General features: G+C 36.1%; 1 protein-coding gene across 1 annotated transcript; it reads left to right on the top strand.

Moving 5' to 3' along the window:
* Positions 1-382: 382 nt before the first annotated feature.
* Positions 383-21,286, top strand: artn (artemin). Its single transcript, XM_077199821.1, has 4 exons — positions 383-528; positions 11,798-11,868; positions 12,399-12,576; positions 20,662-21,286. The coding sequence occupies exons 1-4, from the start codon at positions 498-500 to the stop codon at positions 21,081-21,083; spliced, it is 702 nt and encodes a 233-aa protein (XP_077055936.1). The 5' UTR covers positions 383-497; the 3' UTR covers positions 21,084-21,286.
* The last annotated feature ends 6,394 nt before the right edge of the window (positions 21,287-27,680 follow it).

The raw sequence follows: 27,680 nt of genomic DNA, 5'->3' as shown, positions 1-27,680 counted from the left end.
GTTCTCCAGTGCAAGAGATGGACTTCCGACGTAGTTAGCCAATCGACCAATCAGAACGTTCCTATTATAATCTGCGGCGCGCGACGCGCTCCCCTGCGCTACTGCTTCGTGGATTATCGCTGGAGTTTGTCGCGTCGCGTCGCTCGCTTGTAGAGTATCATGTGATAGGGCCTGGAATTTGACACCTCAGGGGTTGAAAACTCTCATGTGTTTATGGGACTTGATTTTGGCACTGGCTCCTGCGTGTAGAGTAGAGAGCGTCGCTCGTGACGAACTGTCCTGTCCTGGACGCGTCCAATCTTGCGTTTAAGACGCGTCTGTGTCAGTCAACACTAGTTTCTGGTCGCTCTGGACAGTTTATGTGAAAAACGTGGATGTTCATAATTATGCATCATCACTACAAGGAGAGGTCGAGAGGAAACATTTTAAGGAATACTTTTTCATTATCTGTGGATTATTTTCACTTGTCAGTTTCTTAATTTATTTCACTCAAGTCCATGACAGGAGAGGTCGATCAGGACAGAAACGGTAGGTTTATATATTTCTTCTCTTCTTAACATCTCAATTTGAATCATCTTATAGTAGACCATATTGATATAAAATTCGCATCTTGGAACAATTTTATTAGCATGACTACATTTATATTATATTTACATTTAATCATATTTAAATAACAATGTGTCTATATTTATATTATATACATTTATGTTGGCAGAATCTTTTGTAGGCTAATTGTGGCCCTTATCAGAGAAAATATATGTCATTTGGCCTTTTCCGATATTTATTTATTTATATGATAATCTAATAAACTCACTTATGTAGGCTAATTTATTGCTTTTGTGTTGCTGATCCCCCAAAGCATAAGATAAATAATCATAAATAATTTTTATCACAGAATATTCGATTCAAAGTAGCCTCTATTTTTTTATATTTATATTTTTTATGCCCAAAAGCGTAAGATTCATAAATAATTTTTTATCACAGAATATTCGACTCAAAGTATATTTTTTGTCTCATTTTTCACTGTCAGTAGGTATAACGTGTAACAGTTTTAAAAAAAAAATTAGCAGGAGTCAAATTTAACAATTTTCTCTTTCCCTTTAATATTTCGTTTTTAAAAACATATCAATACATCAGTTATTCGTGGATCTGTTGAAAGGTGGTTGATCCCTGAAAATTAAAGCAAAATAAAAGCTGCTTAACTCCATCTCATAGGCTACTAACATGTTGAAAATGTACCTCAAAATCCTTCATTAAGTGTATCCCTTTGCTTATTTGGTAAGCTTCTTCTCTGCGGACTGATCTGATGATTGATATGGGACTGACAGTAAAAGAGCTGTTTTCCTGTCCGAAAGGGATGAAATCCGGGAGAATCCCAGGACTGTTTTCTCATCTTTGGGGTCTTATATTTGACTATGAAGATCTTCTTCTTAGCTATACTGTAATTACAAATTCTCAGTTGTAAAATCTATATGATGTCACTTCTGGTCCAGGTGCATTGATTGTTTTGCATTTCATATTTCTGGAACAAATGAACACCAAACCCTCCTTGTAAGTATCCTATCTTTTTAAAAGATTTTTGATAGAAATGCGCAGAGATTCATACACACAACCAGTGTCATATGTAGCTTCCTACAGTATATTCCACACATCTGGATGAGTGTTTGTTGAGCAGGTAATATTGCATTTTTCAGTATCAGATCGCAAACACTTCCAAATTGACTGCAGGCTACTCCCTGGTATCCTGTAATCCTCGGATCAAAATTATTCATTTATTTGTATGTTGCCAAGGTTTTATGTGACTAAGGCAATTGCTTTCTCTTGGGTTATTTGTTATGTCATGGATTGAGATTGAGTAGCAGTACAGTAAATGTAAAAGATGTGCAGTATCATGGTGTTCTTTACACGCTGATCGAGTTTTGTGGAACCCCTGTATTATCATAGGTGGGTCGGTTTAGTTTATGACCTGCCATGTATTCATGAGGAAATGTCTTTAGCGTGCTCCGTTGATAAATTGGGTGTGCTGACACTTAACGCTTCAAGTGCCTGAATCACACTGCTTTAAGAGACACTAATGCAAGCACCCAGCCCTTTCAGTTTTACTGTCTGCTGAAAGCTGTAATACCGTCTAATCACTTTTAAACTCCTGTTTTTGGAGAATTGCTCACCAGCAATGGAGTTTCCACCTAGACACTGTTTAATTTAAAACTGTGTTAGTGGCTCAACTGCTTTTGCTCCAGGAACCAGATTTTACATGTTTTGTTTTGTTTTTTGTTAAAAAATTAACCCGAGACGTCCTTAAAATCCAATACCGAGTTAAAATAATTAATTAATATAGTTAATTATTTTATAACTTTCATAAAGTGGCTTTAAATTAAAAAAAAATAATAGTTAATCTAATATAAAATAATTCAAATGTATATAATTATAATTTATATATAAAATTATAATAAATTATTTAAATTTGTCCATATTAATAATGTGCTAAATGCAGAGTTTGATTGGACAACTAAAGAAACTGTGACACAGGAAGTGTTTTCTCAAGTGTTTCTAGAAGAAGAAAAAAAATTAGTTTAGATTTTCAGTTTGCTAACACTCGATGAACGGTTTCTGTAGGCGCTTCATATATAGAACCTTTTAGCGGTTCCCATCTTTTGGGAATTTTATGGATTTATTTTTAATGAATTAATTTAGAAATTAATTTTAATTAAATTTTATGAAGTAAGCAGTTTTTAAACATACTTTATCACCAGAAAAATGTGAATAACCCATTAAACATGAAAGTATTATTTAAGACATTTCACCTTTAGAACCTTTCTAGCATAACGTTGTTGTTTTTTTAAATAGAGTCAAGATACCTAGAGTTCTATATAGAACCTCACTGAACTTTTTATTTCTAAGAGTGATACAATTAAATGGTTAAATGCATTTGACTTTAGTTTCACATTTTACACCCATAGATTTTTCCATGTAAACTGTTGGTGTTTGAATAGCTCAGGTGTGTTTTCAGTGTCCATTTCATTCTGATGAAGCGACTACATAGCAAGTGTAGGTTTCATGACTCTGAGAGCACGGAAACGGGGCAGAACATGAGTGTCAGGCGATCACACGGCACACAGGAGTGTTAGTAAGAGTTATGGGCCGCAGTCACCGTGTGGCAGTCCACCGCTGGATAATTTATTACAGGCTCCACTAATGAACAGCATAGTTGTGCAATAATGAGAAACACCTTATCCAGGGTCAGAGCGGGGCAGAGGGACACTAGAGCCCACGGAGAGAGGGTCCGATTCTGACATGCAGTTCAATACTAGCTTTGTGTAGCCAAGTTTTTAATATAAAGTCTGGTGCACGATAAACAGATTGTTTCGGACAAAAAGAGACCGTCTGACTGATGGGTACATTTGTTTGGGTTTATGCGGGGGGGGGTAATAGACCATGATGGAGAAATTAACAAGTAATTGCACAGCAGAAAACAAAAACAGAAAACACCAAAAGAAAATGTTTATAGACATAAATTGTCCATCTAAAGTTTTGCTCATTATCAATTTACAGTTGCTACTAATTCGCCTTGAACAAAACCCATTAAGATTGAATGCAACTAACCTGGAAAGTTTTGGCAGTTTGGTGATTAATTCATCCTCAAAACCTTGTAAACATGACTTGGTTTCCAGGAGGACTTATAAACGAAACCTGCGTGTCCTTCAGTTCCTCCCAGAAGTCAGATAAAGCAAAGCTAGAGCTTTTCCAGGTTTGCGTGTGATGGAACGGACACTAATGTGAAGAGACCAATGTGAACGCAATGGCATTAAACACTCCTAGTGCATTCTGACTGGGATTTTTCCCAAATAAAATGCATCAAATTTAATTTGAAGCGTCTTCATTATTTTTTTTTTTTTTAATTGGCTGTCAGTATTAATATACAATGCATTTGAATTTGCTTTCTCAGTCATTTATTTATTTCTAAAAAAAAAAAAAAATCCATCCTTATGTCCTCATCCTTCGAATGAGACGTTGAACCGAGGTCCTGACTCTCTGTGGTCATTAAAAAAAACCAAGGCACTTCTCGTAAAGAGTAGGGGTGTATCCCTAATGTGTACACATCATAGACTGTACAAAATATGGACAAAGCGTCTGTGACGTCACCCATAGACTTCCTAAAGAACGGTTTTGAGGCTGTTTATGGGGGGTATGGGCGGCGCCATCTTGGAAATTCTTTTCAGAAAGGATACAAAGGTGGTATGATGTGTTGTGTCAGATCATGGCCGAGACGTCAAATTTCAGGAATTCCACTCGGCGCAGCCCGTTATCAGCTGTCAATCAAAGTTAACCACGCCCTTATTTATCATACATTTTATATCTAAATACGATCTAAACTAACGAGTTAGAAAAGAATTCACCCCCCTCACAGTTGTCAGGCACTCGGAAACTATCGAAAAATACAATAAAAGTCCATGGGACCAACCTGTAAAAACATGAATTTATGCTGTGAAAACGTACATTTTAACATTGGGGTGTATGGACATTTGCTCCCTTTTGGGACCTGCCCCTAGCGGATTTTCGATGTATTGCAGTTTTCGCACTTCCGGGTAGGCTTCATTTTTCAGATTAGCATGTTGCCGCTTGGTACACATCCCTGATGTGTATCGCATCATCCAAGCGGATGCTCACACTGGCGGTGTTGAGGAGAGATCCCCTGATATGATTGTAAAGCGCTTTGGGTGTACAGTGGTACATATGAAAGCGCTATATAAATGCCTCATTCATTCATATAAATGCCTCATCCAAATGAAACTGCAGTTATTGTTTGTTTTGGACAACAATAAAAACAGACTTGCTTTCTCCTGAGAAAAATACCTCAATTATCTCACATGTAGGGTTTCAGACAGGAACTCAGATTTTAACTTAATACCAGTCATAATACTTATCAAATTCTACCAAGACCAAATTATCTGAGCTGCGTACGCAATATTAATAATATTTTTTTACATACTCTATAAATCAACTATTGACTCATTTAGTCTATTTTTCTGTATGTATTTCTCCTGATTTGAAGAAATAAAAATTGGATACTTTCATTAAAGTCTGCATTAATTAATTGTTATCTATATAGTTCTTTTCTCAGCACTTAAAGTTACAAAACTAAAGTGGGTGACCAATCGAGAGCTGAGTGAAACGGGTTAACGAACAAGAACAAATGTGGGCGGGGCTTGATTTTGTCTGTGGAGAATTAATTGATTGGATGGTTGTGGTTTGCTATTGGTGGATCTCATGTGAGTGACAGGTTGCCCCGCCCACATCATCAGAGAAGAGAAGAGATGATGCAAGAGGGAGAGGAAGATATTCTGATTCAAGATTACGAGGAACAATAATGATGTTCACAGATAAATCATTTATACCATAAAAAGCTAGATTTGTCGATTTTAATTTAATGGTGACTTTAATGAGTACTAAACAGACTTGCTTTCTCCTGAGAAAAATACCTCAATTATCTCACATGTAGGGTTTCAGACAGGAACTTCAAAATTTTAACTTGATACCAGTCATAATACTTATCAAATTCTGAGACAGTATAGAGAAAGAATTCTCTGATAACCGAGGCACTCCTTAATTAAAATGTCTTTATTACAAAAATGACATGTCCTAAACGGACAAATTTAAAACGCCCACGCGTAGTGGCATGGAGCCTTCTTCAGGGCATAGTGAAGCAGATAGAAAACTGATCTTATAATGACAAAGACACACAAGTAGAAGCAAACAGACAGGTGCTGGCAATCAGTGTTAAAGGTCTACAGGTAATTGGTAAGACACGCCTCTCACACGTTTTCCAGCACTAAAAATATAAATCACAATAATAAACAGAAACACAGGCAACAAATAGAATGCATATTCATGCATACATTGCCAGGGCACGTCTCTCACATGGTTCTCAGCAACGAATCTGTTGATCACAATGTTATACGAAAAACATACAAGCAACAAAATAGCATGCATATACACTCATGCATATATTGATAGAACACGCCTCTCACATGATTCACAGCACTAAAGCTGTTAGTCACATTGTAAGTAAAAGCACAAGCAACAGCTGATTTTGGACCGAAGAGCACCCAAATCAAACTCAAAAAGGAATTGATCACGCCATTCATCTTGAATCTAAACTTATCAAATTCTACCAAGACCAAATTATCTGAGCTGCGTACGCAATATTAATAATATTTGCTTATATACTCTGTACTCTTTAATTAAATTATTGACTCATTTAGTCTATTTTTATATATGTATTTCTCCTAATTTGAAGAAATAAAAAATGGATACTTTCATTAAAGTCGGCATGAATTAATTGTTACATCTATATAGTTCTAATAGAAACAGAAGTTGGACTAGTCTTTTCTTCCCATTGTGTCGTATATCCGAGTGAAACGGGATCTCGAACAAGAACAAATGTGGGCGGGGCTTGATTTTGTCTGTGAGGAATTGATTGGATGGTTGTGGTTTGCTATTGGTGGATCTCATGTGAGTGGCAGGTTATAGCTCCGCCCTCATCATCAGAGAAGAGAAGAGATGATGCAAGAGGGAGAGGAAGATATTCTGATTCAAGATTATGAGGAACAATAATGATGCACACAGATAAATCATTTATACCATAAAAAGCTAGATTTGTCGATTTTGATTTAATGGTGACTTTAATGGTGACTTTAATGAGTACTAAACTATAAAAAGAGCAACATTTTATTGCAATAAAATGTTCCTCTGGGTAAGGCTTTTGAGCCAATATGCTGTGGTTTGTGAGTAGCATTGAACAGTGCCACAGTTTGTGCTTGTGTGCAGGATAGTCTGAGACTGAAGGAGTGAAAATGCATTGGCTTCAGTCAGCAAACTCAGCCATGTGGAATGTTGTGTATGTCATCTGCGTAAATAAATACAAACACTTGTCAGAATACATCTCTTTCTCCCCTTCTCTGTCTTTCCTGTCACTTCAGTTGAGCTCTCAATATCAGTCTTCATTATTCCCAATAACACACGTTACCCACCCCGGTTTTCTTCTTTTGCTCCTATTTCTCCAACTGACAGCTTGGACCCCACAGAGAATGAACACACACTGCTGAAAAGTGTATCTGATTTGTTTCACACACATGCTGGATTTTATTATTTGCAAAATGTTATTGATTCATCATGTGAGCGAGCAGGTTCATTTATCTTAATGGAGCGGACAGATGTGTGTATCTGTATACACCACAGAGAAACAAGGAGATGAGAGCTAGTGTGTGTGTGTGTGTGTGTGTGTGTGTGTGTGTGTGTGTGTGTGTGTGTGTGTGTGTGTGTGTGTGTGTGTGTGTGGACATCTGGTTCTCCACTGTCACGCTCACACAGAAGTTTCTCAGTAGAGAATCCAAACAGACGCCTCTTCATTTACAGAAACTGAAACGTGTTTAAATTCTGTCAAAACTGTCCTTCCAGAGCAGCTCATCTCTCTTAGTTCACAGACGGGCTTGTATAAAATGTATACATCTCTGATCATCTCTCTTTCTGTCTAATTCACAATAGTAGATACTTCTGAAGACAGTTGACGCCGTGATGCAAGGCCATTGCTATGCATTACTAGGTCATTCTGGGTGGTTGCTAGGGTGTTCAGGGCAGTTGCTAGGTGGTTGGTGCAAGTGAAAAGAGTTCATCCTCAAGTTTTTCTGATATCCTGGTCTCTATGCCTTGGGTCTCTTCTCCAAGCCACAGAAAGTCTGTGAGATTTTCTTTTAGCGTTTTTAATGTTTATTTTGAGACGAAATTGACACATATCGATTTTTTTAGAAAGAAAAAAAAACACTGCCCTTTAACAAATGCACGATTTGAAAGTTTCTTTCATGTCTGAAGCACAAAGAAAGAAGTCTCTTCTGCTCAAAGTTCAAAAGAATAGCATTTAAATGAAATATTTTGTATCTTTTGTAACATTATAAATGTTACAAAATGTCTTGACTGTAACCTTTTGATCAATTTAATGTATCCTTGCTGAATAAAAGTATTAATATCTTTGCAAAGGAAAAAAAAAGTGTATTTGTTCAAGATTTGCCAAGATGAACACACTTGCTCCTTTACTTGAATGTCACGTGACATTTTAGTGGCTAATTTATGGTGCGTTCCATTTGTCCTCGGAAATGGGAAATTCCTAGTTCCGAGTTGGAAGTTTTAATGAAGTCAAGTCAGAGTTGCGATTGGGAGACTCGGGAGAACCAGAACAATCCCGATTTCAGAATGCAGTATATCTGCTCAGTGCATCAGCCGTAGTAAAACAGTAGTAATATATTGTTTATGAGCACTTCTGTTTATCTGTCTCAATAGACTCAGTGGTGCACACAGTTCTATCCAACCTCTAATTGTGGAAATGATACAAAATACTGCTTTTTATGTGTTTGTATTCTAAAAGAGCAAGCACAACAAACGTTTGCCATCTTAGTTTTCTGACCTGTGTACTGGAATGTGGTCAACTCAGGTGTGATGTCATTTCCAGCACCGAACATTCGTCCTCCGAGATTATTATTGTTCCAGTCATTTCTATTGGAGGAATCTGATTGGTTGTCTCGTGCAGCTCAGTGTAACTGTTTGAAACCAGACACTATCATATCAGTTTCACAGTCTGTCTTTATACATGTTCTGTTTGATGTATGCCAGGAGGATGTTGACTTAGGTTTCTTATCGTTTGATTTTCATGACATATTTTTTTTAATACTCCTGTGTCATCACCATTTAGCCACATCAAAACCCTTATTGGTTTACTGCATGTTTTGACAACCGTCCGCAGTGATGAATGATGTGCTTTCTTAATTTGAAGTTAAAGGAAGTTGCTCAACGGTGAATCATCTCAAACTTATTTACATCTTTTGATCGGGTGTAGGCGTGTGTGTTTGTGATTTGCTGCTTTGTCACAAATGTTTAGTTGTTGACCTTTCTTTTCTCTCCTCGGGTCATGAATTTTAAGATAGATAGATAGATAGACTAGACAGACACACACACACACACACACACACACACACACACACACACACACACACACACACACACACACACACACACACACACACACACACACACACACACACATACATACATACTACACAAACACATATTAACATAACTACATTACATGCATAAACACGTACATATACATACAAACATAAATACATTTATATACATACATGCACACACACATGCATAAATACATTACATACAGTACATATTCTTAGACCCAACCAGTGACCCCCAGAAACTATTTGGACTCTGACTTGACACTTAAAAAGGTCTGAATGTCATGCATTTGATGATAAAGGGTAAAAACAAGTGTGCATCAAATACTGCAGGACGAATGCCACTTTTCTTCACTGTTTTCATGCTTTAAATCAGCTGGTGTTTTTTGTGATTATTAGTGGATGAATGAAGTCAGTCCTCAGCAGGCGGAGAGAATCACAATAAATATAGACATGTTCATGCTTAACAAACTCAAAGTGACACAACACTGTTTGTCTTCAATTTTTAAGTACTAAATCTATTTTTTTTAATCATTTAAATCCTTTAAAACATTGGCTCAACCGGTGGCGTGACATTGGACAGGATTATCTATCATTACTTTTGCAGTTCTGTTTGGCGACATTAGTGTGCAGACATTACACACTTCAGCTTTAATTGTTGTATATGCTTGTAGTTTATAATTGAAGAGCTGCAGTGAGTGCTTTATATCTTCTTCGTCACTCATTGAACCTGCGAAACTATGCAGACTGTGTCAGTGCACACAACAGCTTGCAGCCTTCGGGTTATTGATAGCAGCCGAGTGCTGTAAAACAGATATTTAAGGCTTCAGATAAAACATCTCTCTAGGTCAGCTCTGAATTGTGTTGCTACTTTCATCACATTCTGTTGTTTAATCGTTTAATAGCAGCCACCTTTAAATGTGTGCAGTTTTAGTCCAGCACGAGAGAGCAATTCACTGTCTGCATGTTTATACATGTTGTCAAGGAAACGCTCTAAGCGATGTGATTAATGATGCTATAATGTGAATTTAGGCAGATAGTGCAGACTTAGCGCCGCACATTCAAGTGGTTTCCACGGCATTGCCAGGGTAGTAGCTAAGGTGATGCTAGACAGTTGCTAAGGTGGTCTGTGTGGTTGCTAGGGTGTTGCTAGGTGAAAATTGTCCTATCGCTTAGTTAAGGACTTTTCAGGAATCCCAAGGGCGTCAACATAGAGCGTCTGCAGAAGATTTCAGGGAAAAGAAAGTGTAAAACATGTTTATTGCGTGTAGTAAAGATGAATGATTATTTACATATAATATTTTAGTTTTTTTACTTTAGTAAAATGACTTAATAAATGTCTTTATTGTACACACTATTTAAAAAAAGGAATATATATATACAGTATAAGGGTAACACTTCATTTTAAGGTGACAGTTACACGTTACTACATGTAGTTACTATACTCATAACAGTAAATCCTAACCGTAACCCTATAGTATATGTGTAGTTAAGTAATATTACTTAGTACTTAAAATACTTAGTAGAGTAAGTACAATGTAACTATATCAATGGTTACGCTTTATTTTAAGGTGTCATTGTTACAGTGCCATTATATATTGAAGAACTGAGTAATATTAATTAACTACATATGCTTACTATAGGGTAATAGTTAGGACTAGGGTTTGATTTAGGGTTATTTGCATGTAATTATGCATAATTTACTGTTATTACTGTGGTAAGAACATGTAACATATGTAATAATGTTAATAAAGTTAATAAAGTACTCGTTGGACACTAAAATAAAGTGTTACCAAATCAAGTGTAACCACAATGTTTTTTAAAGTTGTCGTTTGCAAAGGGATCGTCATATTTGATCATTTTTTTAAAAGTAAAAAAAAAAATACTGTATAAGTAGAAAAGTAATTTCTAAAGTCTCCACATTAGGCTACATCATTTGATGAAGGTCCATAGCACAAATTAGTATAATCTATTTATAATATAATCTGATTGATATTATTTGTGCGTCTATATAAGTGTATCTATGCCTTTAGCAGAGGACAATTTAACAATAAAAAATGGCTAAATAACTTTAATTTTGTGACATATTAATAACCCTCTGGTACTGTCGTCAAAAATGTAATTTTATGGTACTAAATTCTATTCATGCTGTAGTTATAATCCATTTCTTCACTTTTTGAGCATGTTACTTGAAAGTTAAATTTCAGTTTAGTTTCAGTTTAGAGTTAAATAAGGGTTAAAGATTAAAAAAAGTTAAAACTAACAACAATTATTGTGAAAATTTAAATTTTTATATGAAATATATATTTTCCAGAACACGTTTTGCTCTAAAACTGTGAGAAAAATCAAAGCCATCAATCTAAACAAGCCGGGTTCCCAATGTTAGGTTGATATCTCCAAAAATTAGCTTTCATTAAGATTTTGTTTGGGAGCACGCAGTGCCAAATGTTGCCAATAGATGAAATCAGTCTCACATTTTTGACCGCGAACAAAACAAATGTATTGATTCATCATTCATTCATCATCATCATGTCTGTCAGATATGCTGCTGTTTTTGGATAGCTCTTACACAGCTCTTTTCTGTACAATGAGTGTTTACAGTGATCCTCCACCAATTAAATAATATTCAGTTGAACATAATGAGAGAATGTTGGCAGTAAAGGACTGTTTTTTAAAGATCTAATTCTTTAGTGCCAGTGTATTTTCATGAATATATATGTATATATATATGTATATATATATACAGTATACATAAAAAAATCTTTTCTTTTGCTTTCTAGATGGCAAAGGGTGGAGAAGTCCGGAGAATTGCATGGCCGCACGTGCCCGATGTCACCTGAGAAACTGGAAGGTGAGCATTCCTCAAATCATTAAATATGTAATAAATAATAAATAAACACACACTTTGGATGCTGTCTGACATAACATCTCAATCCCTGTTTGGTCTTGCTGTACTATTACCAAGCGTGTCAGTTTGGAGTTGTTTGTGTGTCAAACGCGGTCCATTTTCACTCCAGCTTATCGGATCTTTTCAGCCAGACACTCCACAGACACTCATTCATTAAAGTCACCCTGAAATATTTACTCGTCGGGATCCACGACGGTGTTGGGTGTCTGAAGTGTTGGCTGTGTTAGATCATTGGTCTGCTGTTCTTCAGGTTTGGGGGTGGGAAGCGTATCCATGTGAATAAGCCGATCGGACATCACAGATCAGTTTACTCAGGGCTTATATAACACAGAGGAGTAATGGACAGGTTGCGACAGCGCGAGGAGATTACCCTACTAGCGATTATTTCTTGTTTTTGTACGTGTAATTTGCTTTCTTTCAGTTCATACATGCCGTGCCAATTTTTATGCTGACTTCATTTGTTGTTCCTGTAGGTGATGCTGCTGGTGTTTGTATGTTTTCTGGGTCTGGTTGATGGACATTTCCTGCAGAAGGAGACAGAAGAACCCCGTCCTAGCAAGCTGAGAACCTCTTCAAACCGTCCAGAACGTCCCGGCCTGCAGAAAGACCTCGATGAGAGGCAGAGCAGAGGACCATGGGCCGGACTGCATGGTCAGTACACTATAGACAGTGTGTGGGAAACCGGGGCTAGTTGTCAAGCTTTCTACTTAAAAGAATTAGTTCACTTAAAATTTTTTATTCTGTAATCATTTACTCACCCTCAAGTTGTTTCAAACCTGTATGAGTTTCTTTATTCTGCTGAACACAAAGGAAGATATTTTGAAGAATGTTTGTGTTTGAGCCACAGATACTTATATTGTATATTGTTATAGCGACTTATTATTAACTTTTTCCCCACTGGCGGTTTTGAAATAGTTTTCAGGCATTGCCAGATTTTTGATAATTTTCCCAAAAGTTTCATGGCCCCCAGAATATTTTGTTGTATGAATATCTGAACATGCAATATATCAAAAGAAAGAACAGAACCACTGCTTTTAAACAAAAAGCATTATATATATATATATATATATAAGCATGTTTTATTCTAGATTCATGCATTCTTTTTTTAATCAACACTTTAATGTGGCTACATATAATTTAAAAAAGCAAAATATTTAGCAAAAAAAAAGTATTTTTGTCAAAGACTATTGGATCGGATTCAGAATCGATGATCAAAACACAGATGTTGTAGATTGTCTTTTAAACCAAAGACAGAATACAAATATCCTAATTTAGGACCATTTTAAAGGACTGATTTTAACATACAAAACACTGTAAGAAAAAACAAACACAAGTAATTAACAGATATGACTTTTGTGACATCCTCTCCATTTTAACTATTTTAATTTACAAGCCTCATCCACCTTTGACGTTGTTGCAAAGCCTTTTATTAATATTGGAGACTTTTGCTCCGTACCCGCAGTAAAATTAAGCCATCAACTACACTTGGCGATAGATGTGAGCAATTTCAAAATTATACGTTGTCACAAAGTGTGTAGGCTGTTTCTCTAAAGCGCGTGGATGTTGCACTGAACATAGATCAATCTTAATAAAGGTTTCATTTTACTTACAACATTGTCTCAGATGCTTCTCTTAAAATTCCTTAGGAGAAATAGAAACAGTCACGAATGAGTCAATAGTTGGCATGCAGTAAGTGTGTAGAGCTATACAATGAATGTGGATAGCAGATCATTCAGCATTTGATGAGAAATGTTTGTGTAAGATCTCTGACTTTTCATTCCAGACTTTGAGCACTAAAACAAAACTCTTTAAGTTATTGCTGGCAAGGAAAAACAACTGAGATTTCTTTTGTGCCTTTTCTGTCGTCTCGATTAGTTCAGTCTGAGAAGACTTGTTCTGTTTCATTGTCTTCTCAGGCTTCTTACTGAGTTACTATTACATTGTCTGTCTAACCTGTCAGAGATTTGAATCCTTTGGGAAGTTTGGTTTACACTTTCTGTTGTATGTAACACTTGGGTCAATCTCACGAAACCTGATCACACTTCGTCCCAAATTCAAATTCAAAAGAAAAAAAAAAACGTTTTGCTTAAATTCCTAGTTTATTTTACTGCATTGTGATTTATAGATGAATAAATAAAAAATAGTTTAATATTTTGAACACAATAAGAAGTTAAACATCCAGACTTTGCATTACAGTAATGAGAATTTGGAGATGAAATGTGCATAAATGTGGTGATATTAATGTCACAATGGTTAATATCTTTGTGGTCATAAATAGGCTTCATTTTCTTTATGCAAAATATGATTTCTTCTTTTATTTTGAGTTAAATGTGACCTGGAAATGTTTATGTACACTGAAACACTTTATTACGATGGACCACTTTTGAGATTCTACTAACTATGAGTTACAACTACACATAAACTTATTCTGCTAACGCGCACCTTACCTTATAGCGCAGAGCTACGTCACACGTAGGCTCACTATTGGCCGACGCTGGTCATGTGTGTGATGCGTGTGACGTACAACAACAGAAACACTACGCTGTTACACTAGTGAACTGACTCGACGCCCACAGAGAAGGAAATGAATAGTTGAAATAAAGTTGTTATTTTTGTTTTTTTTGCACACAAAAAGTATTCTCGTCGCTTGATAAACTTAAGATTGAGCCACTGTAGTCACTTGGACTATTTTAACGATGTCTTTAATAACTTTTCGGGGCCTGCAAGTGTCAATCCCGTAGAAGCCTATGGAGGAGTGATCCAGCTCTCAGATTTAATCAAAAATATCTTAATTCGTGTTCTGAAGATGAACGAAGGTCTTACGGGATGAGTAATTACTGACAGAATTTTCATTTTTGGGTGAACTATCCCTTTAAATTTAACTGTCACCATCCCACAGGTGGGACATTTGCCATTATATATTTAAAACAATAATATCTTAGTAAAAACCTAAAGTAATATTGACAAACTATATATAATTTGAAAGCTTACAATCTTTATTTTTCATATTTGGTGGCTGTTTCCTAAAAGAAATTACAGAGGAGCAGTAATTTATCAATTTGCAACAAGAATATTTCATATTCATTAGGAGTGTTTAGGCCTTTATTTTGAAATGGAAATAAACATGAAAAATCATGAAAGATTGGTAGAAACCTCAGTTTCTACCAATTAGCTTAAGTTTTCATGCCAAGAGTTTAAAAGATAACACCAATTAAATTTATGAGAAAAAAAAGGTCTGAAAATGTTTTAAATATAAAGAAAAATATTATGGATTCTCGATTTGTGATGCGGCTGTGAGCTATAACGCACATATGTGCTCTTTTTATGCATTTATTAGAGGTTGAATTCAAATCAGATACTGCCAAACCACCCATACTACTACTGAATAGGATGTCTACTTCATAAATCGTATGAAAATTATGGAAATACATGGTTAATTCAGATCACCTTAAAACATATATAAAAATGGAGGCGCCCTTATATGGGCAGGAAGGAAGCTTGGCTGTCCATCTAGTGAAAAAGTTGGGTACTGCCCAAATAAAATCTTACTGAAAGCTCATTTTTTGAGATATCAACCTAAAATTTGGAACACAACTTGTTCAGATATTTGGCTTTCATTTTCTTGCAGTTCTAGAGTAAAATATATTTATATTATATAAAATATAAATAATCATATTTTTACTTTGCACATGTTCATAAACATACATACATGTTCATCAATAACTTATATACCTTTTTTCCGTTTCACTTTCATAATTTCTACACTTCTACAATAATCTGGAAAATGTCTTGTTTAAAACAAGACCAACCATAGGTCTATACTCCAAAGCATTCTTGAATTAAAACCATTTAAGTTCGGATAGTGATTTTTATGTCTATGTGGGGGGGGGGAAGGGGGGGGGGGGGTGACAGTTAAAGGCTTAAAGGCGAATTCCTTGCAAATGATTGTATTTTTGTTCGTTTTCTTATGTTCAGTGAAAATAAAATATCTGTGCACATAATAATGCAGAAACATGAGTGGAATGCAAACTTACCGTGAGGTTCTCTTGTGAGGACATGCACTTCACATACAAACCTAAATGAGATTTCATGTTTTCTCTTTAATGAGCTCTAAGATCTTCTGACGTTTGATGCTGACATGTCCATGCTAACATGAAGACATTGTTTTGTGCAATATGATAAACATGATCAACATTGGTTGAGCCACAAGTTGACATGTTGGGCAAACAAACTGAGCAATGTTTTTATAGGGTTACGGTGTTTACACTCAGGAAATCAACCGTGATATTGTCCATTTCACAGCCACTGAATTAGACCTTATTCTCCAACACCCTGCTCTCAGTGGATGCTGACTGGACACTAAAATAGACAAAAAAAGCTTAAATTGTCTCTTCTGCTCACCAAGAGTTGATTTATTTGATCAAAAATACAGTAAAACAGTAATATTGTGAAATATTATTACAATTTAAAATAACTGTTTTCTATGTGAATATATATATTTATATTCAAATTTAATTAATTTCTGTGATCAAAGCTGAATTTTCAGCATCATTACTCCAGTCTTCAGTGTCTCATGATCTTTCAGAAATCATTCAATATGCTGATTTGAAGAAATATTTATTTTCTTTTTTTTTCCACAATTTAGCGCATATTACACATTCATCCTAACAACATCACATGATGTTGAAGAAACATTTCTGATTATTATCAATGTTGAAAACAGGATTCTTTTCCGGGTTCTTTGATGTATAGAAGGTTCAAAAGAACAGCATTTATTTAAAGCTGCAGTCTGTAACTTTTTTGGGTTAAAAATGATCCAAAATAAATGTTTGAGCAAGTACATAACCAGCCAGTGTTCAAAACTATCTTCTTGCCTTAGCTTGATTCAAAACAGTAAGCTTGTAATAATGTTTTTAACTCCAGTGATACTGGTGGATTTCCACAGGAAATTCGAGCAAACTTTGCGTCATTACATCACATCTGTACACATAAAGAAGGAGTCTCAGCTAGCGGCTATATTGCGTGTGAGGATGTTGGAGTCGGAGATTTATAGCCTTTTCTCACAGCACTTGATATAATTAAACGTATTAATTTGATGGCGGATCCAGAAAGGTTCAAACGACAATCATCAGTGACAACTGGAGATACACCCGCTGTAAAATGCAAAAGACTTCGTACTTCGGAGTGGCTACAGAAAAAAAGAGACTGCAACCGGCCCATGCGAAAACAAGGATAATATCTGAAGGGCATTAAATGTAGTCACGCAATGCTGATGTTGTTAACATTAACAATTTGAGAACAAAATATAATTTGCACGGTTTGACGTGATATGATAAGCGACCGTTATATTTATATTTAATCAGTGCGATTTACTTCAATGTTTTTTTCCCTTAGTTGGTCAGAACAAAAGTGGATGTTACTTGTTCAGAGGACATTTTCCGGTGATAATTCTTATGTTGGTCATACTTCCAAAAAGTATAATCTGTGATTGCGAATGCCAGGATCCACATCGGCGCGACGACTGACAGCCGCACAATATCCTCAAAACATTGGATTCATCCGCGCAGTGCCATGCCGAGGCACAACCCACGTAAAGTTGATAATTCCACGAATAACTACAATTGCAGATTTTGAACAGAGATGGCGACAAAGAGGAAAAACTATAGACTGCAGCTTTAAAATTGAAATCTTTTGTAACATTATAAATGCCTTTACTGTCACTTTTGATTATTCTAATGCATCCTTGCGGACTAAAATTATTAATTTCTTTAAAAATGTATTTACTGACCCTAAACTTTTGAACAGTAGTGTAGAAGTTTCTTTGGACATTTGTAATATTTAAATTGACATTTCACTAATGATTGGATAAGCATTATATACACTCTTTTTTATTTATTTATGCATATCAATTGTATAGTGAAATTCCATCAAATTGAACTGAATAATCCTTACATATTTTTCAAATTATAAATTAAGATTTTCTAAATTAGTAAAAAAAAAAAAAAAAGAAACTGAAAAAACGAGAGCTTGATAAAACATTTTGTATTTTGTATCTTAATGGAAAAATTTAATGGACCGTTTCAGTTTATATGATTCCTATTTATACATTTAAACTTACGAATACAAATCGCATAAACGGAAATTGTCCATTCCCTTGTTCCATTAAGATTTATACAAAATGTTTTATTTTTTACTTTACAATTGAAATTCGTAAATCTTAAAAATGTACTTTTTTTTAGTGTAATATTAGTTAAGGTGTAAACAGTGCCTAAAGGTGATGATACACATGGCAACCTTTTGAGCAATGTTGCTGGGCAATGTTGCCGTCAACGTTGAGATGAGACACAGGGCCCACGACCGATCTAAATGATCCAGATAGAAATATTTTCAATGGGAAAGTGCCCAAGCAACAATCGCTTGGCAAGATTGCCCAGCAACATTGCTCAAAGAGTTGCCCTGTGTATCGTCACCTTAAGATGTGTTTTGGTCAATCGGATCACAAGTAGACGAGGGAGACACATTCCTGTTTACACCTGGTGTTTTAATCCGTCTCTATTGTCCACTTTCAAACACTTCTGTCCTGATTTCTTCGAGGGAAGGGTTTATGGGCGGGTAAATGTTTTTTTTTTTTTTTTTTTTAGATATTTCGATCTAATGGGCAAAGTAAACTCACGCAATTTACATATGAACGCCCGGAGACGACGGAAAAACATACGGAGAGCATCAGCTTTAGTTTCTGCTCTGACAGACACAAGACCAGCCGAACGCCGTGAGTGTGTGTTAGAAATCAGGAATGGAGAGAGAACATTGTGCTTGGTACATTTATAATCTTCAAAACAAACTTGGGTCTTCAGCCGACAAGTGTAAATCCCGTCTGGCTAGAGCTCTTCCCATAATGTTTACGCATTAGATCAGTGGACGGAGAGTAGACGGTCTTTTGTGGCTGTTTGAGCACATTATGATCATTTACACTACAAAAGCAATCCGGTCGAATGCGTTTTCAACTCCCTCTGGAAGTGGTTTAAAGTAGACAAGCTCAAAATATTTTAGATCCTGTTTACACCTGTATTTAGCGTCGTCCACTTGTGAATTGATCAAAACATCTTAATACCAGGTGTAAACAGAAAACCCCTACTGGAAGTATCAATATCAATCAAGTAGTAGAGACAATTTCTGTGTGATTTACTTGGGATAAGAGAAAGTATTTTAATATCGCAAAAAATGACACACTTCACCTTTAAGAGGAAGGATTATTTCTTTGAGACACACAGATGTTGTACAGTATAAGTGTTTTCACACCCAGTACATTTGACGTTTTCCCCATCTCATGCATGCGATAGAATAATCTCAGCACTCTCTCACTTATCAATTTTGTGTTCCACTTCGATAATCCAAAGCTGCTCTGTGCAGGTTTTGACACAGCAAATTGCTCCCTTGGAAGCTAATTACGGCAATCTTCGCCTGGAGAAAGTTTGAATCATATTCTAAGGTTCTCCCAACCTTTAAACAACTTTAAACAAAACTCTATAAACATGATGTGGCATGTCGTGGGATGTTTTCAATGCTGCAGTTGCATGAGTTACAGTACAACAATAGTCCAGAGCAGTGACAGTAACAGCAGGAGGAATCTCACACTGTATGGTGATCTCGCTGGAGAGACGTGCACTGTTACACAATCAGCTGTTGAGGTGTGAACCAGGGCAACTAGTGTTATCACCCTTTTAAATGCCAGTGTTACATTACAGTGGGCGGATATGCCTTGTGCTGCCAGGAATGGAGACTATTTTAATGCAGCAGAGCCACGTGCCAGAAGCTGTATTCTCTGGAGAAATAGTTCACCTGAAAATCATTTACTCCATTTATGGCAGTGTCGCTTCTATCTTCTGTTGAACACAAAAGATGTGTGTAAAAGAAAAGCCTAGCCACTGTGGTCCATATAATGAATGAGGTCGGTGCTGTCAAGTTGACAAAAAACACTCAAGTATCATAAAGGTATGATAAGTAGTCAATGCAAACTTAATGCATTTGCAAGTGTATTTGATAATAGAACAGGAGCAGAAATGCATTGAAAATATTGCTCTCCACTGTAGATATAAAATCCATTATGTTGCCATTAGATTAGGTTTTATGTAAATTACATCAAACATCATTGGCTCTTGTGTAGTGACCAAATATTACTTAACTGGTTGAATGAATGATTCAATTACTCATTCATAAAGACCGTCACTTTTTTAGTTCCTGAATGAATCAGCATTTTTTTAAATGATTTGATTGAATGAATGATTCATGTCACCTGTTGTCACCTATTGCACTTAAAAAAAATCAGTGTTAAAGTTGAGAAAACTCAAAAAATTGAGTTGACCATTTTGAGTGAACGCAAACAAAATGGCCTGATATTTAACTTTATTTAATTCTTGATGTAATGCCAACTTTTTCTACATTTGATAAGTTAAATAAACCTGCAAAATGAAAGTTGCAGAAAGATATATTAGCACTGCTCGACCAATCAGATTCAAGGACCAGAACTAAGTCTTGCATAATTAATGATATTTTCAATGGTGCTTTTTTTTTCCTTTTTGGAACTGAGTAGACCCAATTTAGCGGCCAAATATTCTAATAATGTAATTTTGTGACGCCCATGCCATGAAGAAAGAAATACATACGGGTTTGTAACAAAATAAGTAATGATGACCGAATCTTCGTTCTACTATCAGCTTGTGCTTTCTGTCTCCTTAGACCCGTCGCTGGCCGAAGAAGGTGAGGGTCATCGAGTCCGCTGGCAATCCTCCTCTACAAACTCCAGTTCACGGAAATCTCCTAAAAACCGCAAGGAACGTCGCAACCGCGCGCGAGGCCGGAGCAACCAGGACTGTCGTTTGGAGAAGAAGGAGATGAAGGTGCGTGATCTGGGCCTCGGTTACGACTCGGACGAGATCGTGATGTTTAAGTACTGCGTGGGGACATGCATGAGCGCCCGTAAGAACTACGACCTGGCCCTGAAAGTGCTCACGGATAACGGCAGCGTTTCAGGCCGTAAAGTGAGCACTCACCCCTGCTGCAGACCGACACGCTTCGAGACCGTCTCTTTCATGGACGCCCAGACCAGCTGGCAAACCATCAAATGGCTCTCAGCAGCCAACTGTAGCTGTGTGGGATAAGAAGCCGAGGAAACACAGCCGGTAACGTCAATCCAAAGCTCCGGTGTAGAAAGAGAGGGAATCCCGGTGCAAGGAACCGGTGATGCACGAGCGTTTCAGCTGTGCGGTGCAAACGCGGAGAATCTGCCGTCGTGAGCAGAGAAACCACATGAACCACAGGAATGAAGCACGTCCTGCAGGGTTAAGGGACAGAAAGTATAGAGGTCTGTATCTTCTGACCCCGGAGAGAGAAAACTCCCTGAGAAGCGGGTCCTCAGATACAGGGAATCTCTCCAGTTCCACATGGAAAGTTTGTGAAAAGTAACTTGAAGGCCTACATTTCACATTATCTGCCTCTAGGCGTTATGAGATTGAGTGGTAACACTTTAGAATACTGTTCCTTCATTAATGAATAAATAAATAAACATGAAAAAATGAGTAACACACTATTAACATTCTAGTATCTACTATTAACAAGAAACACGGATTAACGAATTAGTAAGTAATAGCGCTCAGTCGAATGTGGTGGTTCACTATTAGCTAATCAGTAATGCTATTTTTCACACCTCACTCAAGACTACTAAGAACTACTATACAGGTTCATAATTAATATAAATAATGTATAATATAAGGTAATGGTAACCCATTAGTAATGACTCAAGAGTTACTACATCCTTCTAAAGAAACTACTAATTATTTGGACCAGTAAAGTGAAGATCATGGGAACACACTAGTAATGACTAAAGTGTTACTAAATCCATCAGAAGAAATTACTATACTTTTTTATTTGTATTTATTTTTATTACAAGTTAATAAAACATTGTAGTTTATACAAGGTAATAGATCGATGAATTATATACACATAAAAAGAAAGAAAAACGTACCCGGAACACACATAAAAAAGAAACACACAAAAAAAGAAAAACTAACAACAACAATAAAAAAAATAGATCTAGTGATGTATGCAGGTACATTGGTAAGTTTAAGCAGTGGGATATTTAAGAGATATAGATAGAAGCAATATTGAGAGATTCATAGTAATTGTAATCGAGTTGTAGTAGAAGTAGAGGCAGTATTTATAATAATAATAATAACAAAAATAATATAGTAGCAATAGAAGGAAGAAGGAATTACTATTCAAAATCTTACAAAAATCTCAAAACCTTACTATGACTTCAGTCAATATTCGGTAATTATCATGTTTTTCACTTTAGATACTGATCCAAATAATTAGTAGTTCCTTTTGAAGGATGTAGTAACTCTTGAGTCATTACTAGTGGTTTACCATTACCTTTTATTATAAATGCATTATTCATGTTAATTATGAACCTGAATATAGTAGCTCTCTGGGAGGAATGAAAATAATAGTAGTTATTGATTAGCTAATAGTGAACTACCACATTCGACTGAGCGCTATTACTTACTAATTTGTTAATGTTTCTTGTTAGTTAATAGTTGTTACTAGAATGTTAATTGTGCGTTACTCTGACATTAATGAAGGAACAGTATTCAAAAGTATTCAGTATGTTTTAAGAATACCATGAAGGTTCATTTTCGACAGAACTGAAGGTGCTTTAACTCACTTATCAGCTTAGCGTGTGTTTATTATACTAGGGCTGCAACAACTAATCGATAAAATCGATTATAATCGATTATGAAAATCGTTGTCAACGAATGTCATTATCGATTAGTTGGTCTGCTTACGTCACGGGGAGCGTTTACTGGTACACACACACACGCAAGGTCTCTCTCCCTCAGGCGCTCTGCCGAGCGCGCGCGCTACACGGTTTGGAGCAGTCTCTTCTGTCTCGCATGCGCGGGAGTTTGAACTAATTCGCGGGCATCAGGGAGCCGCAATCATAGGGCCGCAATCAATATGCGGGAGACTCCCGGGACTTCCGGGATGTCTGTATTTTGTCTCGAGCATCAGGTTGTGCAATCAGTTCGCTCGCAACGTAAGTGATGGATTAAAATAGCGCTACCGCAGAAATAGGTTAAATTAAAACGGTGTTTACAAAGTGAAGCATTAAATACAAAGGCAGTTAATAACAGCAGCAGTAAAATATTGTTTTTTAGTCACTGTACTCAGTGGTTTTCAGCGAATGCTTGTGCACTAATGCATAATTTCTCCTGTCCTTTACTCAAGCCTGTTAGCTTGCTGGGTAACGTTACCTCCATTCCGTTCTCTTTTTATAGCATTTGTCTACTAAGTTTTAATTGTTTTTCAAACGCGATCTACTGCGGCTCTACATTCACATAATTGTTTTCAGTCTTTCTATATTTATTTAATCAATTTATCCTTATATTATTCTTTTATATATTATATATAATATATATTATATTCTTTATCCTTATATTCCTTATATATAATTAATTTTAAATAAAAATTAAATGAATTATATATTTTAGATGTTTTTAGTTTGTTTTTAGTTCAGATATTCACATCTGAACAACATGTCTGTGTAAATTTGTTTTAACAAAAATTGTGTTAAAACATAATATGTTGGATATCATTTTTTTTAACAATAATCATGTTTGTCAACTTGCCATCAGCAATTATCATTAAAAACAATGCAAATATTGATATTAGTAAAACTCAATGTGTGGCTTTTGCACTTTTTAAAGTACACTTTTACACATAAATACCCTGATTTACGGTTTTATTTAGTTATGATTAAAAAAAAAATCTAATTTAATTTCTATCCGATTAATCGATTAATCGAAAAAATAATCGTCCGATTAATCGATTATCAAAATAATCGTTAGTTGCAGCCCTATATTATACACACACTTTCCTTAAGCCAAGAGCACACTGCAAGACTGAAGGGCGTCACCTTTTTATGTTTGCGAGTCGTTTATGATAACTTCCAAACATTGGTGCTTAACGCAGTTAGCATGCAGCAGTTCCCCGTTTTGCAGGCCGGGTCTGAATGCCAAGTCGTGGATTTCTGCGTATGATATATGATGAAATCGTGCTCGATTACACGGCATGTCTGGTTATAATGCTCTCCTCCATCATCTGATCATCATTAGATGAATTACTGCTGCCATGATCGCTAGGAAATGTACACAAACTATTTTCAACTCTTATAAACAAAACTCTGCATGCTTTCCATATGCAGTACAAGCTCAAGCGTTGAATTTTGTGAATAATGTTTTATTCTATAATAAGCTTGTTTTACATATAAATGAACCGTGCTTGCATTTATAAGAATGACAATGACAATTTACAATACTGTTCAAAAGTTTGGGATCAGTAAGAAATTTATACTTTTATTCAGGAAGAACGCATTCAATTGATCAAAAGTTAGAGTAAAGAAACAAAAGATTTATTTTTCAAATATATGCTGTTCTTTTGAACTTTCTGTTCATCAAAGAATCCTGAAGGATAAAATGTATCATGGTTTTCACAACATTTCAACAATGATAATAGTCATAAATGTTTCTTGAGCAGCAAATCATCATATTAGAATGATTTCTGAAGGATCATGTGACACTGGAGACTGGAATAATGATGCTGAAAATTCAGCTTTGATCACAGGAATAAATTGCATATTAAAATAAAGTCACGTAGAAAACTATGGAAACTTGTTTGAAAAATGGCGGGGGGGAAAAAACCCTGACAATTGCGAGACAAATTGTCAGAATTGTGAATTAAAAGTCACAATAATTTTTTCTTCAGTGGAAGAAACAAGCTTCCATAGAAAGCAATTATTTTAAATTGTAATAATATTTTACAATATCACTGTTTTACTGTATTTTCCATCAAATAAATGCATCCTTGCTGATCAGAAGAGACTTCTTTCAAAAACATTTCAAAATGTTAGCGACCCCAAACCTTTGAACACTAGTGTAAACACTTACGCTGAAGCAGCACAGAGTCTCTGGATTGCGGTTGGTTAGTGAGTAGGATGCATGTTTTTGCAAGCAAAACTGTGTCGTGAATTCACCCCTGAGTGTTTGAATTGCTCAGGTGTGTGTGTGTGTGTGAACGTCTTGTAATGTGCCCTTGGCGTTACACACTTGCACAAACACAACCAACCACACAGACAGCCTGATGCCACATTCACAAACCTCTTCAAGAAATACCTCTTTAATTTATAATAACTTTTTGCAACGCATTGATCAGCATTGTTATTTTTCTTTCACTGTTCGAGTGAATGTCTGTTTTTCTGTGCATGTTCTATTATGGGCTGGATCTTTGTCAGGGTGGATGCCATATTTGACTGGGTTCATGAGGTAGTTCTGTCTTCAGGTCATGTCTAATTTTCACAACCCATGTTTTCCAGAGCTTTTTGTTTACTGGAAAGATTCTGATACACCATCATACAACCTTGTTCTCTTCAGAGTCATTTCAATTAAATGATGCCCTGGCTCAGGTTCATCGCACACACAAAACTATACCGGTTTACCAAATTGTATTTTAATTGAAACATTTCACATTTTTGTTCTATGTTTTTGGGCATTGACTTATTGTATGCAAGGTGAATGATCTACCAAAGCGATCGATAGATAGATAGATAGATAGATAGATAGATAGATAGATAGATAGATAGATAGATATCCATGGATGGATGGATAGATGGATGGATGGATGGATGGATGGATGGAAGGATAGATGGATGGATGGATGGATGGATGGATGGATGGATGGAAGGATGGATGGATGGATGGATGGATGGATGGATGGATGGAAGGATAGATGGATGGATGGATGGATGGATGGATGGATGGAAGGATAGATGGATGGATGGATGGATGGATGGAAGGATAGATGGATGGATGGATGGATGGATGGATGGATAGATGGATGGATGGATGGAAGGATAGATGGATGGATGGATGGATGGATGGATGGATGGATGTATGGAAGGATAGATGGATGGATGGATGGATGGATGGATGGAAGGATGGATGGATGGATGGATGGATGGATGGATGGATGGAAGGATAGATGGATGGATGGATGGATGGATAGATGGATGGATGGATGGATGGAAGGATAGATGGATGGATGGATGGATGGATGGATGGATGGATGGATGGATGGATAGATGTATGGATGGATGGATGGATGGAAGGATAGATGGATGGATGGATGGATGGGTGGATGGATGGATGGATGGAAGGATAGATGGATGGATGGATGGATGGAAGGATAGATGGATGGATGGATGGATGGATGGATAGATGGATGGATGGATGGATGGATGGATGGATGGATGGATAGATGGATGGATGGATGGATGGATGGATGGAAGGATAGATGGATGGATGGATGGAAGGATAGATAGATGGATGGATGGAAGGATAGATGGATGGATGGATGGATGGATGGATAGATGGATGGATGGATGGATGGATGGATGGATGGAAGGATGGATGGATGGATGGATGGATGGAAGGATAGATGGATGGATGGATGGATGGATGGATAGATGGATGGATGGATAGATGGATGGATGGATGGATGGATGGATGGATGGATGGAAGGATAGATGGATGGATGGATGGATGGATGGATGGATGGATGGATGGATGGATGGATGGATGGATGGATGGAAGGATAGATGGATGGATGGATGGATGGATAGATGGATGGATGGATGGATGGATGGATGGATGGATGGATGGATAGAACGATGCACCTCTTTAATTGACAGTCACACGCTTCTATTCCACTTCTCACAGTTACTGTATAATATCATGGTTTACTTTAATTTTTACTTGTATATCACTTGTAATGTTCTCAAAGACACTATAACCTGTGAACTCATGAGTGAATCTCACGAAACCCGTCAAGAACACGTCTGGATCATGTTTCACCTGGAATTCAACAGAAATACTATACAGGAAAAATTAGCCAGTTTTTAGGACCACTGAGATTTGTTGTTTGTTTACCGTGCGACATTATTTCCACGAGATTTTTGTGAAAGTGCATCTTTCACAAAATTCACATTCTCAACTCTGTAATGTAAAAAACGAATGATATAGAATTGAAATCATATTGTATTCATCATGGTTGTTATTTGAACTGAAACTAAAACCATACAAATTTTAAATAAATAAATAAAACGTTTTAAAATTATTATTTCAGCTTTTGTTTCACTTCCAATTTTCACTTAGTTTACCTTGATGAACTAAAAATAAAACTGAAATAAAAATCAATAAAACTATATAATCGAAACGAATAAAAATGACAAAAACTGAAAATATAAAAAATCAAATTCAAAATAGTAATGAAAAACTATAATAGTAGGATCTCAATTATAATAAAATAACACCGGTATTCATCCATAGTGGCAGTATTTATTGTACATGCTTTTTGATTGTATGACATTAAAATCGAATCAATATATTTCCGGATGATTTCTTTTCTTCTGTTTTCTGCTTGATTTTGCGGTTAAATGTGACCACGACGTGTCTGTCGTCATGAGATTCACCCTTAAACTGAAAGCATTTTATCACTATGGTAATTACAAAATCACGAATTCCATTATTGTTACTGCCTTTGAATGTAACAGGGATTTTATCAACTGTTTTGTATAAATATTATAAGAAAACCTCATACAACTGACATCAGTTTAACCTCCTTATGTTTTGTTAGATTACTGTCAG

Source organism: Siphateles boraxobius, unplaced genomic scaffold (genome assembly GCF_051911475.1).
Source record: "Siphateles boraxobius isolate OS27281-9 unplaced genomic scaffold, OSU_SipBor_1 41, whole genome shotgun sequence".
NCBI classification, from domain to species: Eukaryota; Metazoa; Chordata; class Actinopteri; order Cypriniformes; family Leuciscidae; genus Siphateles; species Siphateles boraxobius.
The sequence above is the reverse complement of the archived record's forward strand: the minus strand, read 5'-3'. Positions and strand labels throughout refer to the sequence as shown.

Coding starts and splice junctions, on each gene's coding strand:
- artn (XM_077199821.1), top strand. CDS start 498: ATGACAGGAGAGGTCGATCAGGACAGAAACG. Junction 529..11,797: donor GGTCGATCAGGACAGAAACG/GTAGGTTTATAT, acceptor TTTGCTTTCTAG/ATGGCAAAGGGTGGAGAAGT. Junction 11,869..12,398: donor GTCACCTGAGAAACTGGAAG/GTGAGCATTCCT, acceptor TTGTTCCTGTAG/GTGATGCTGCTGGTGTTTGT.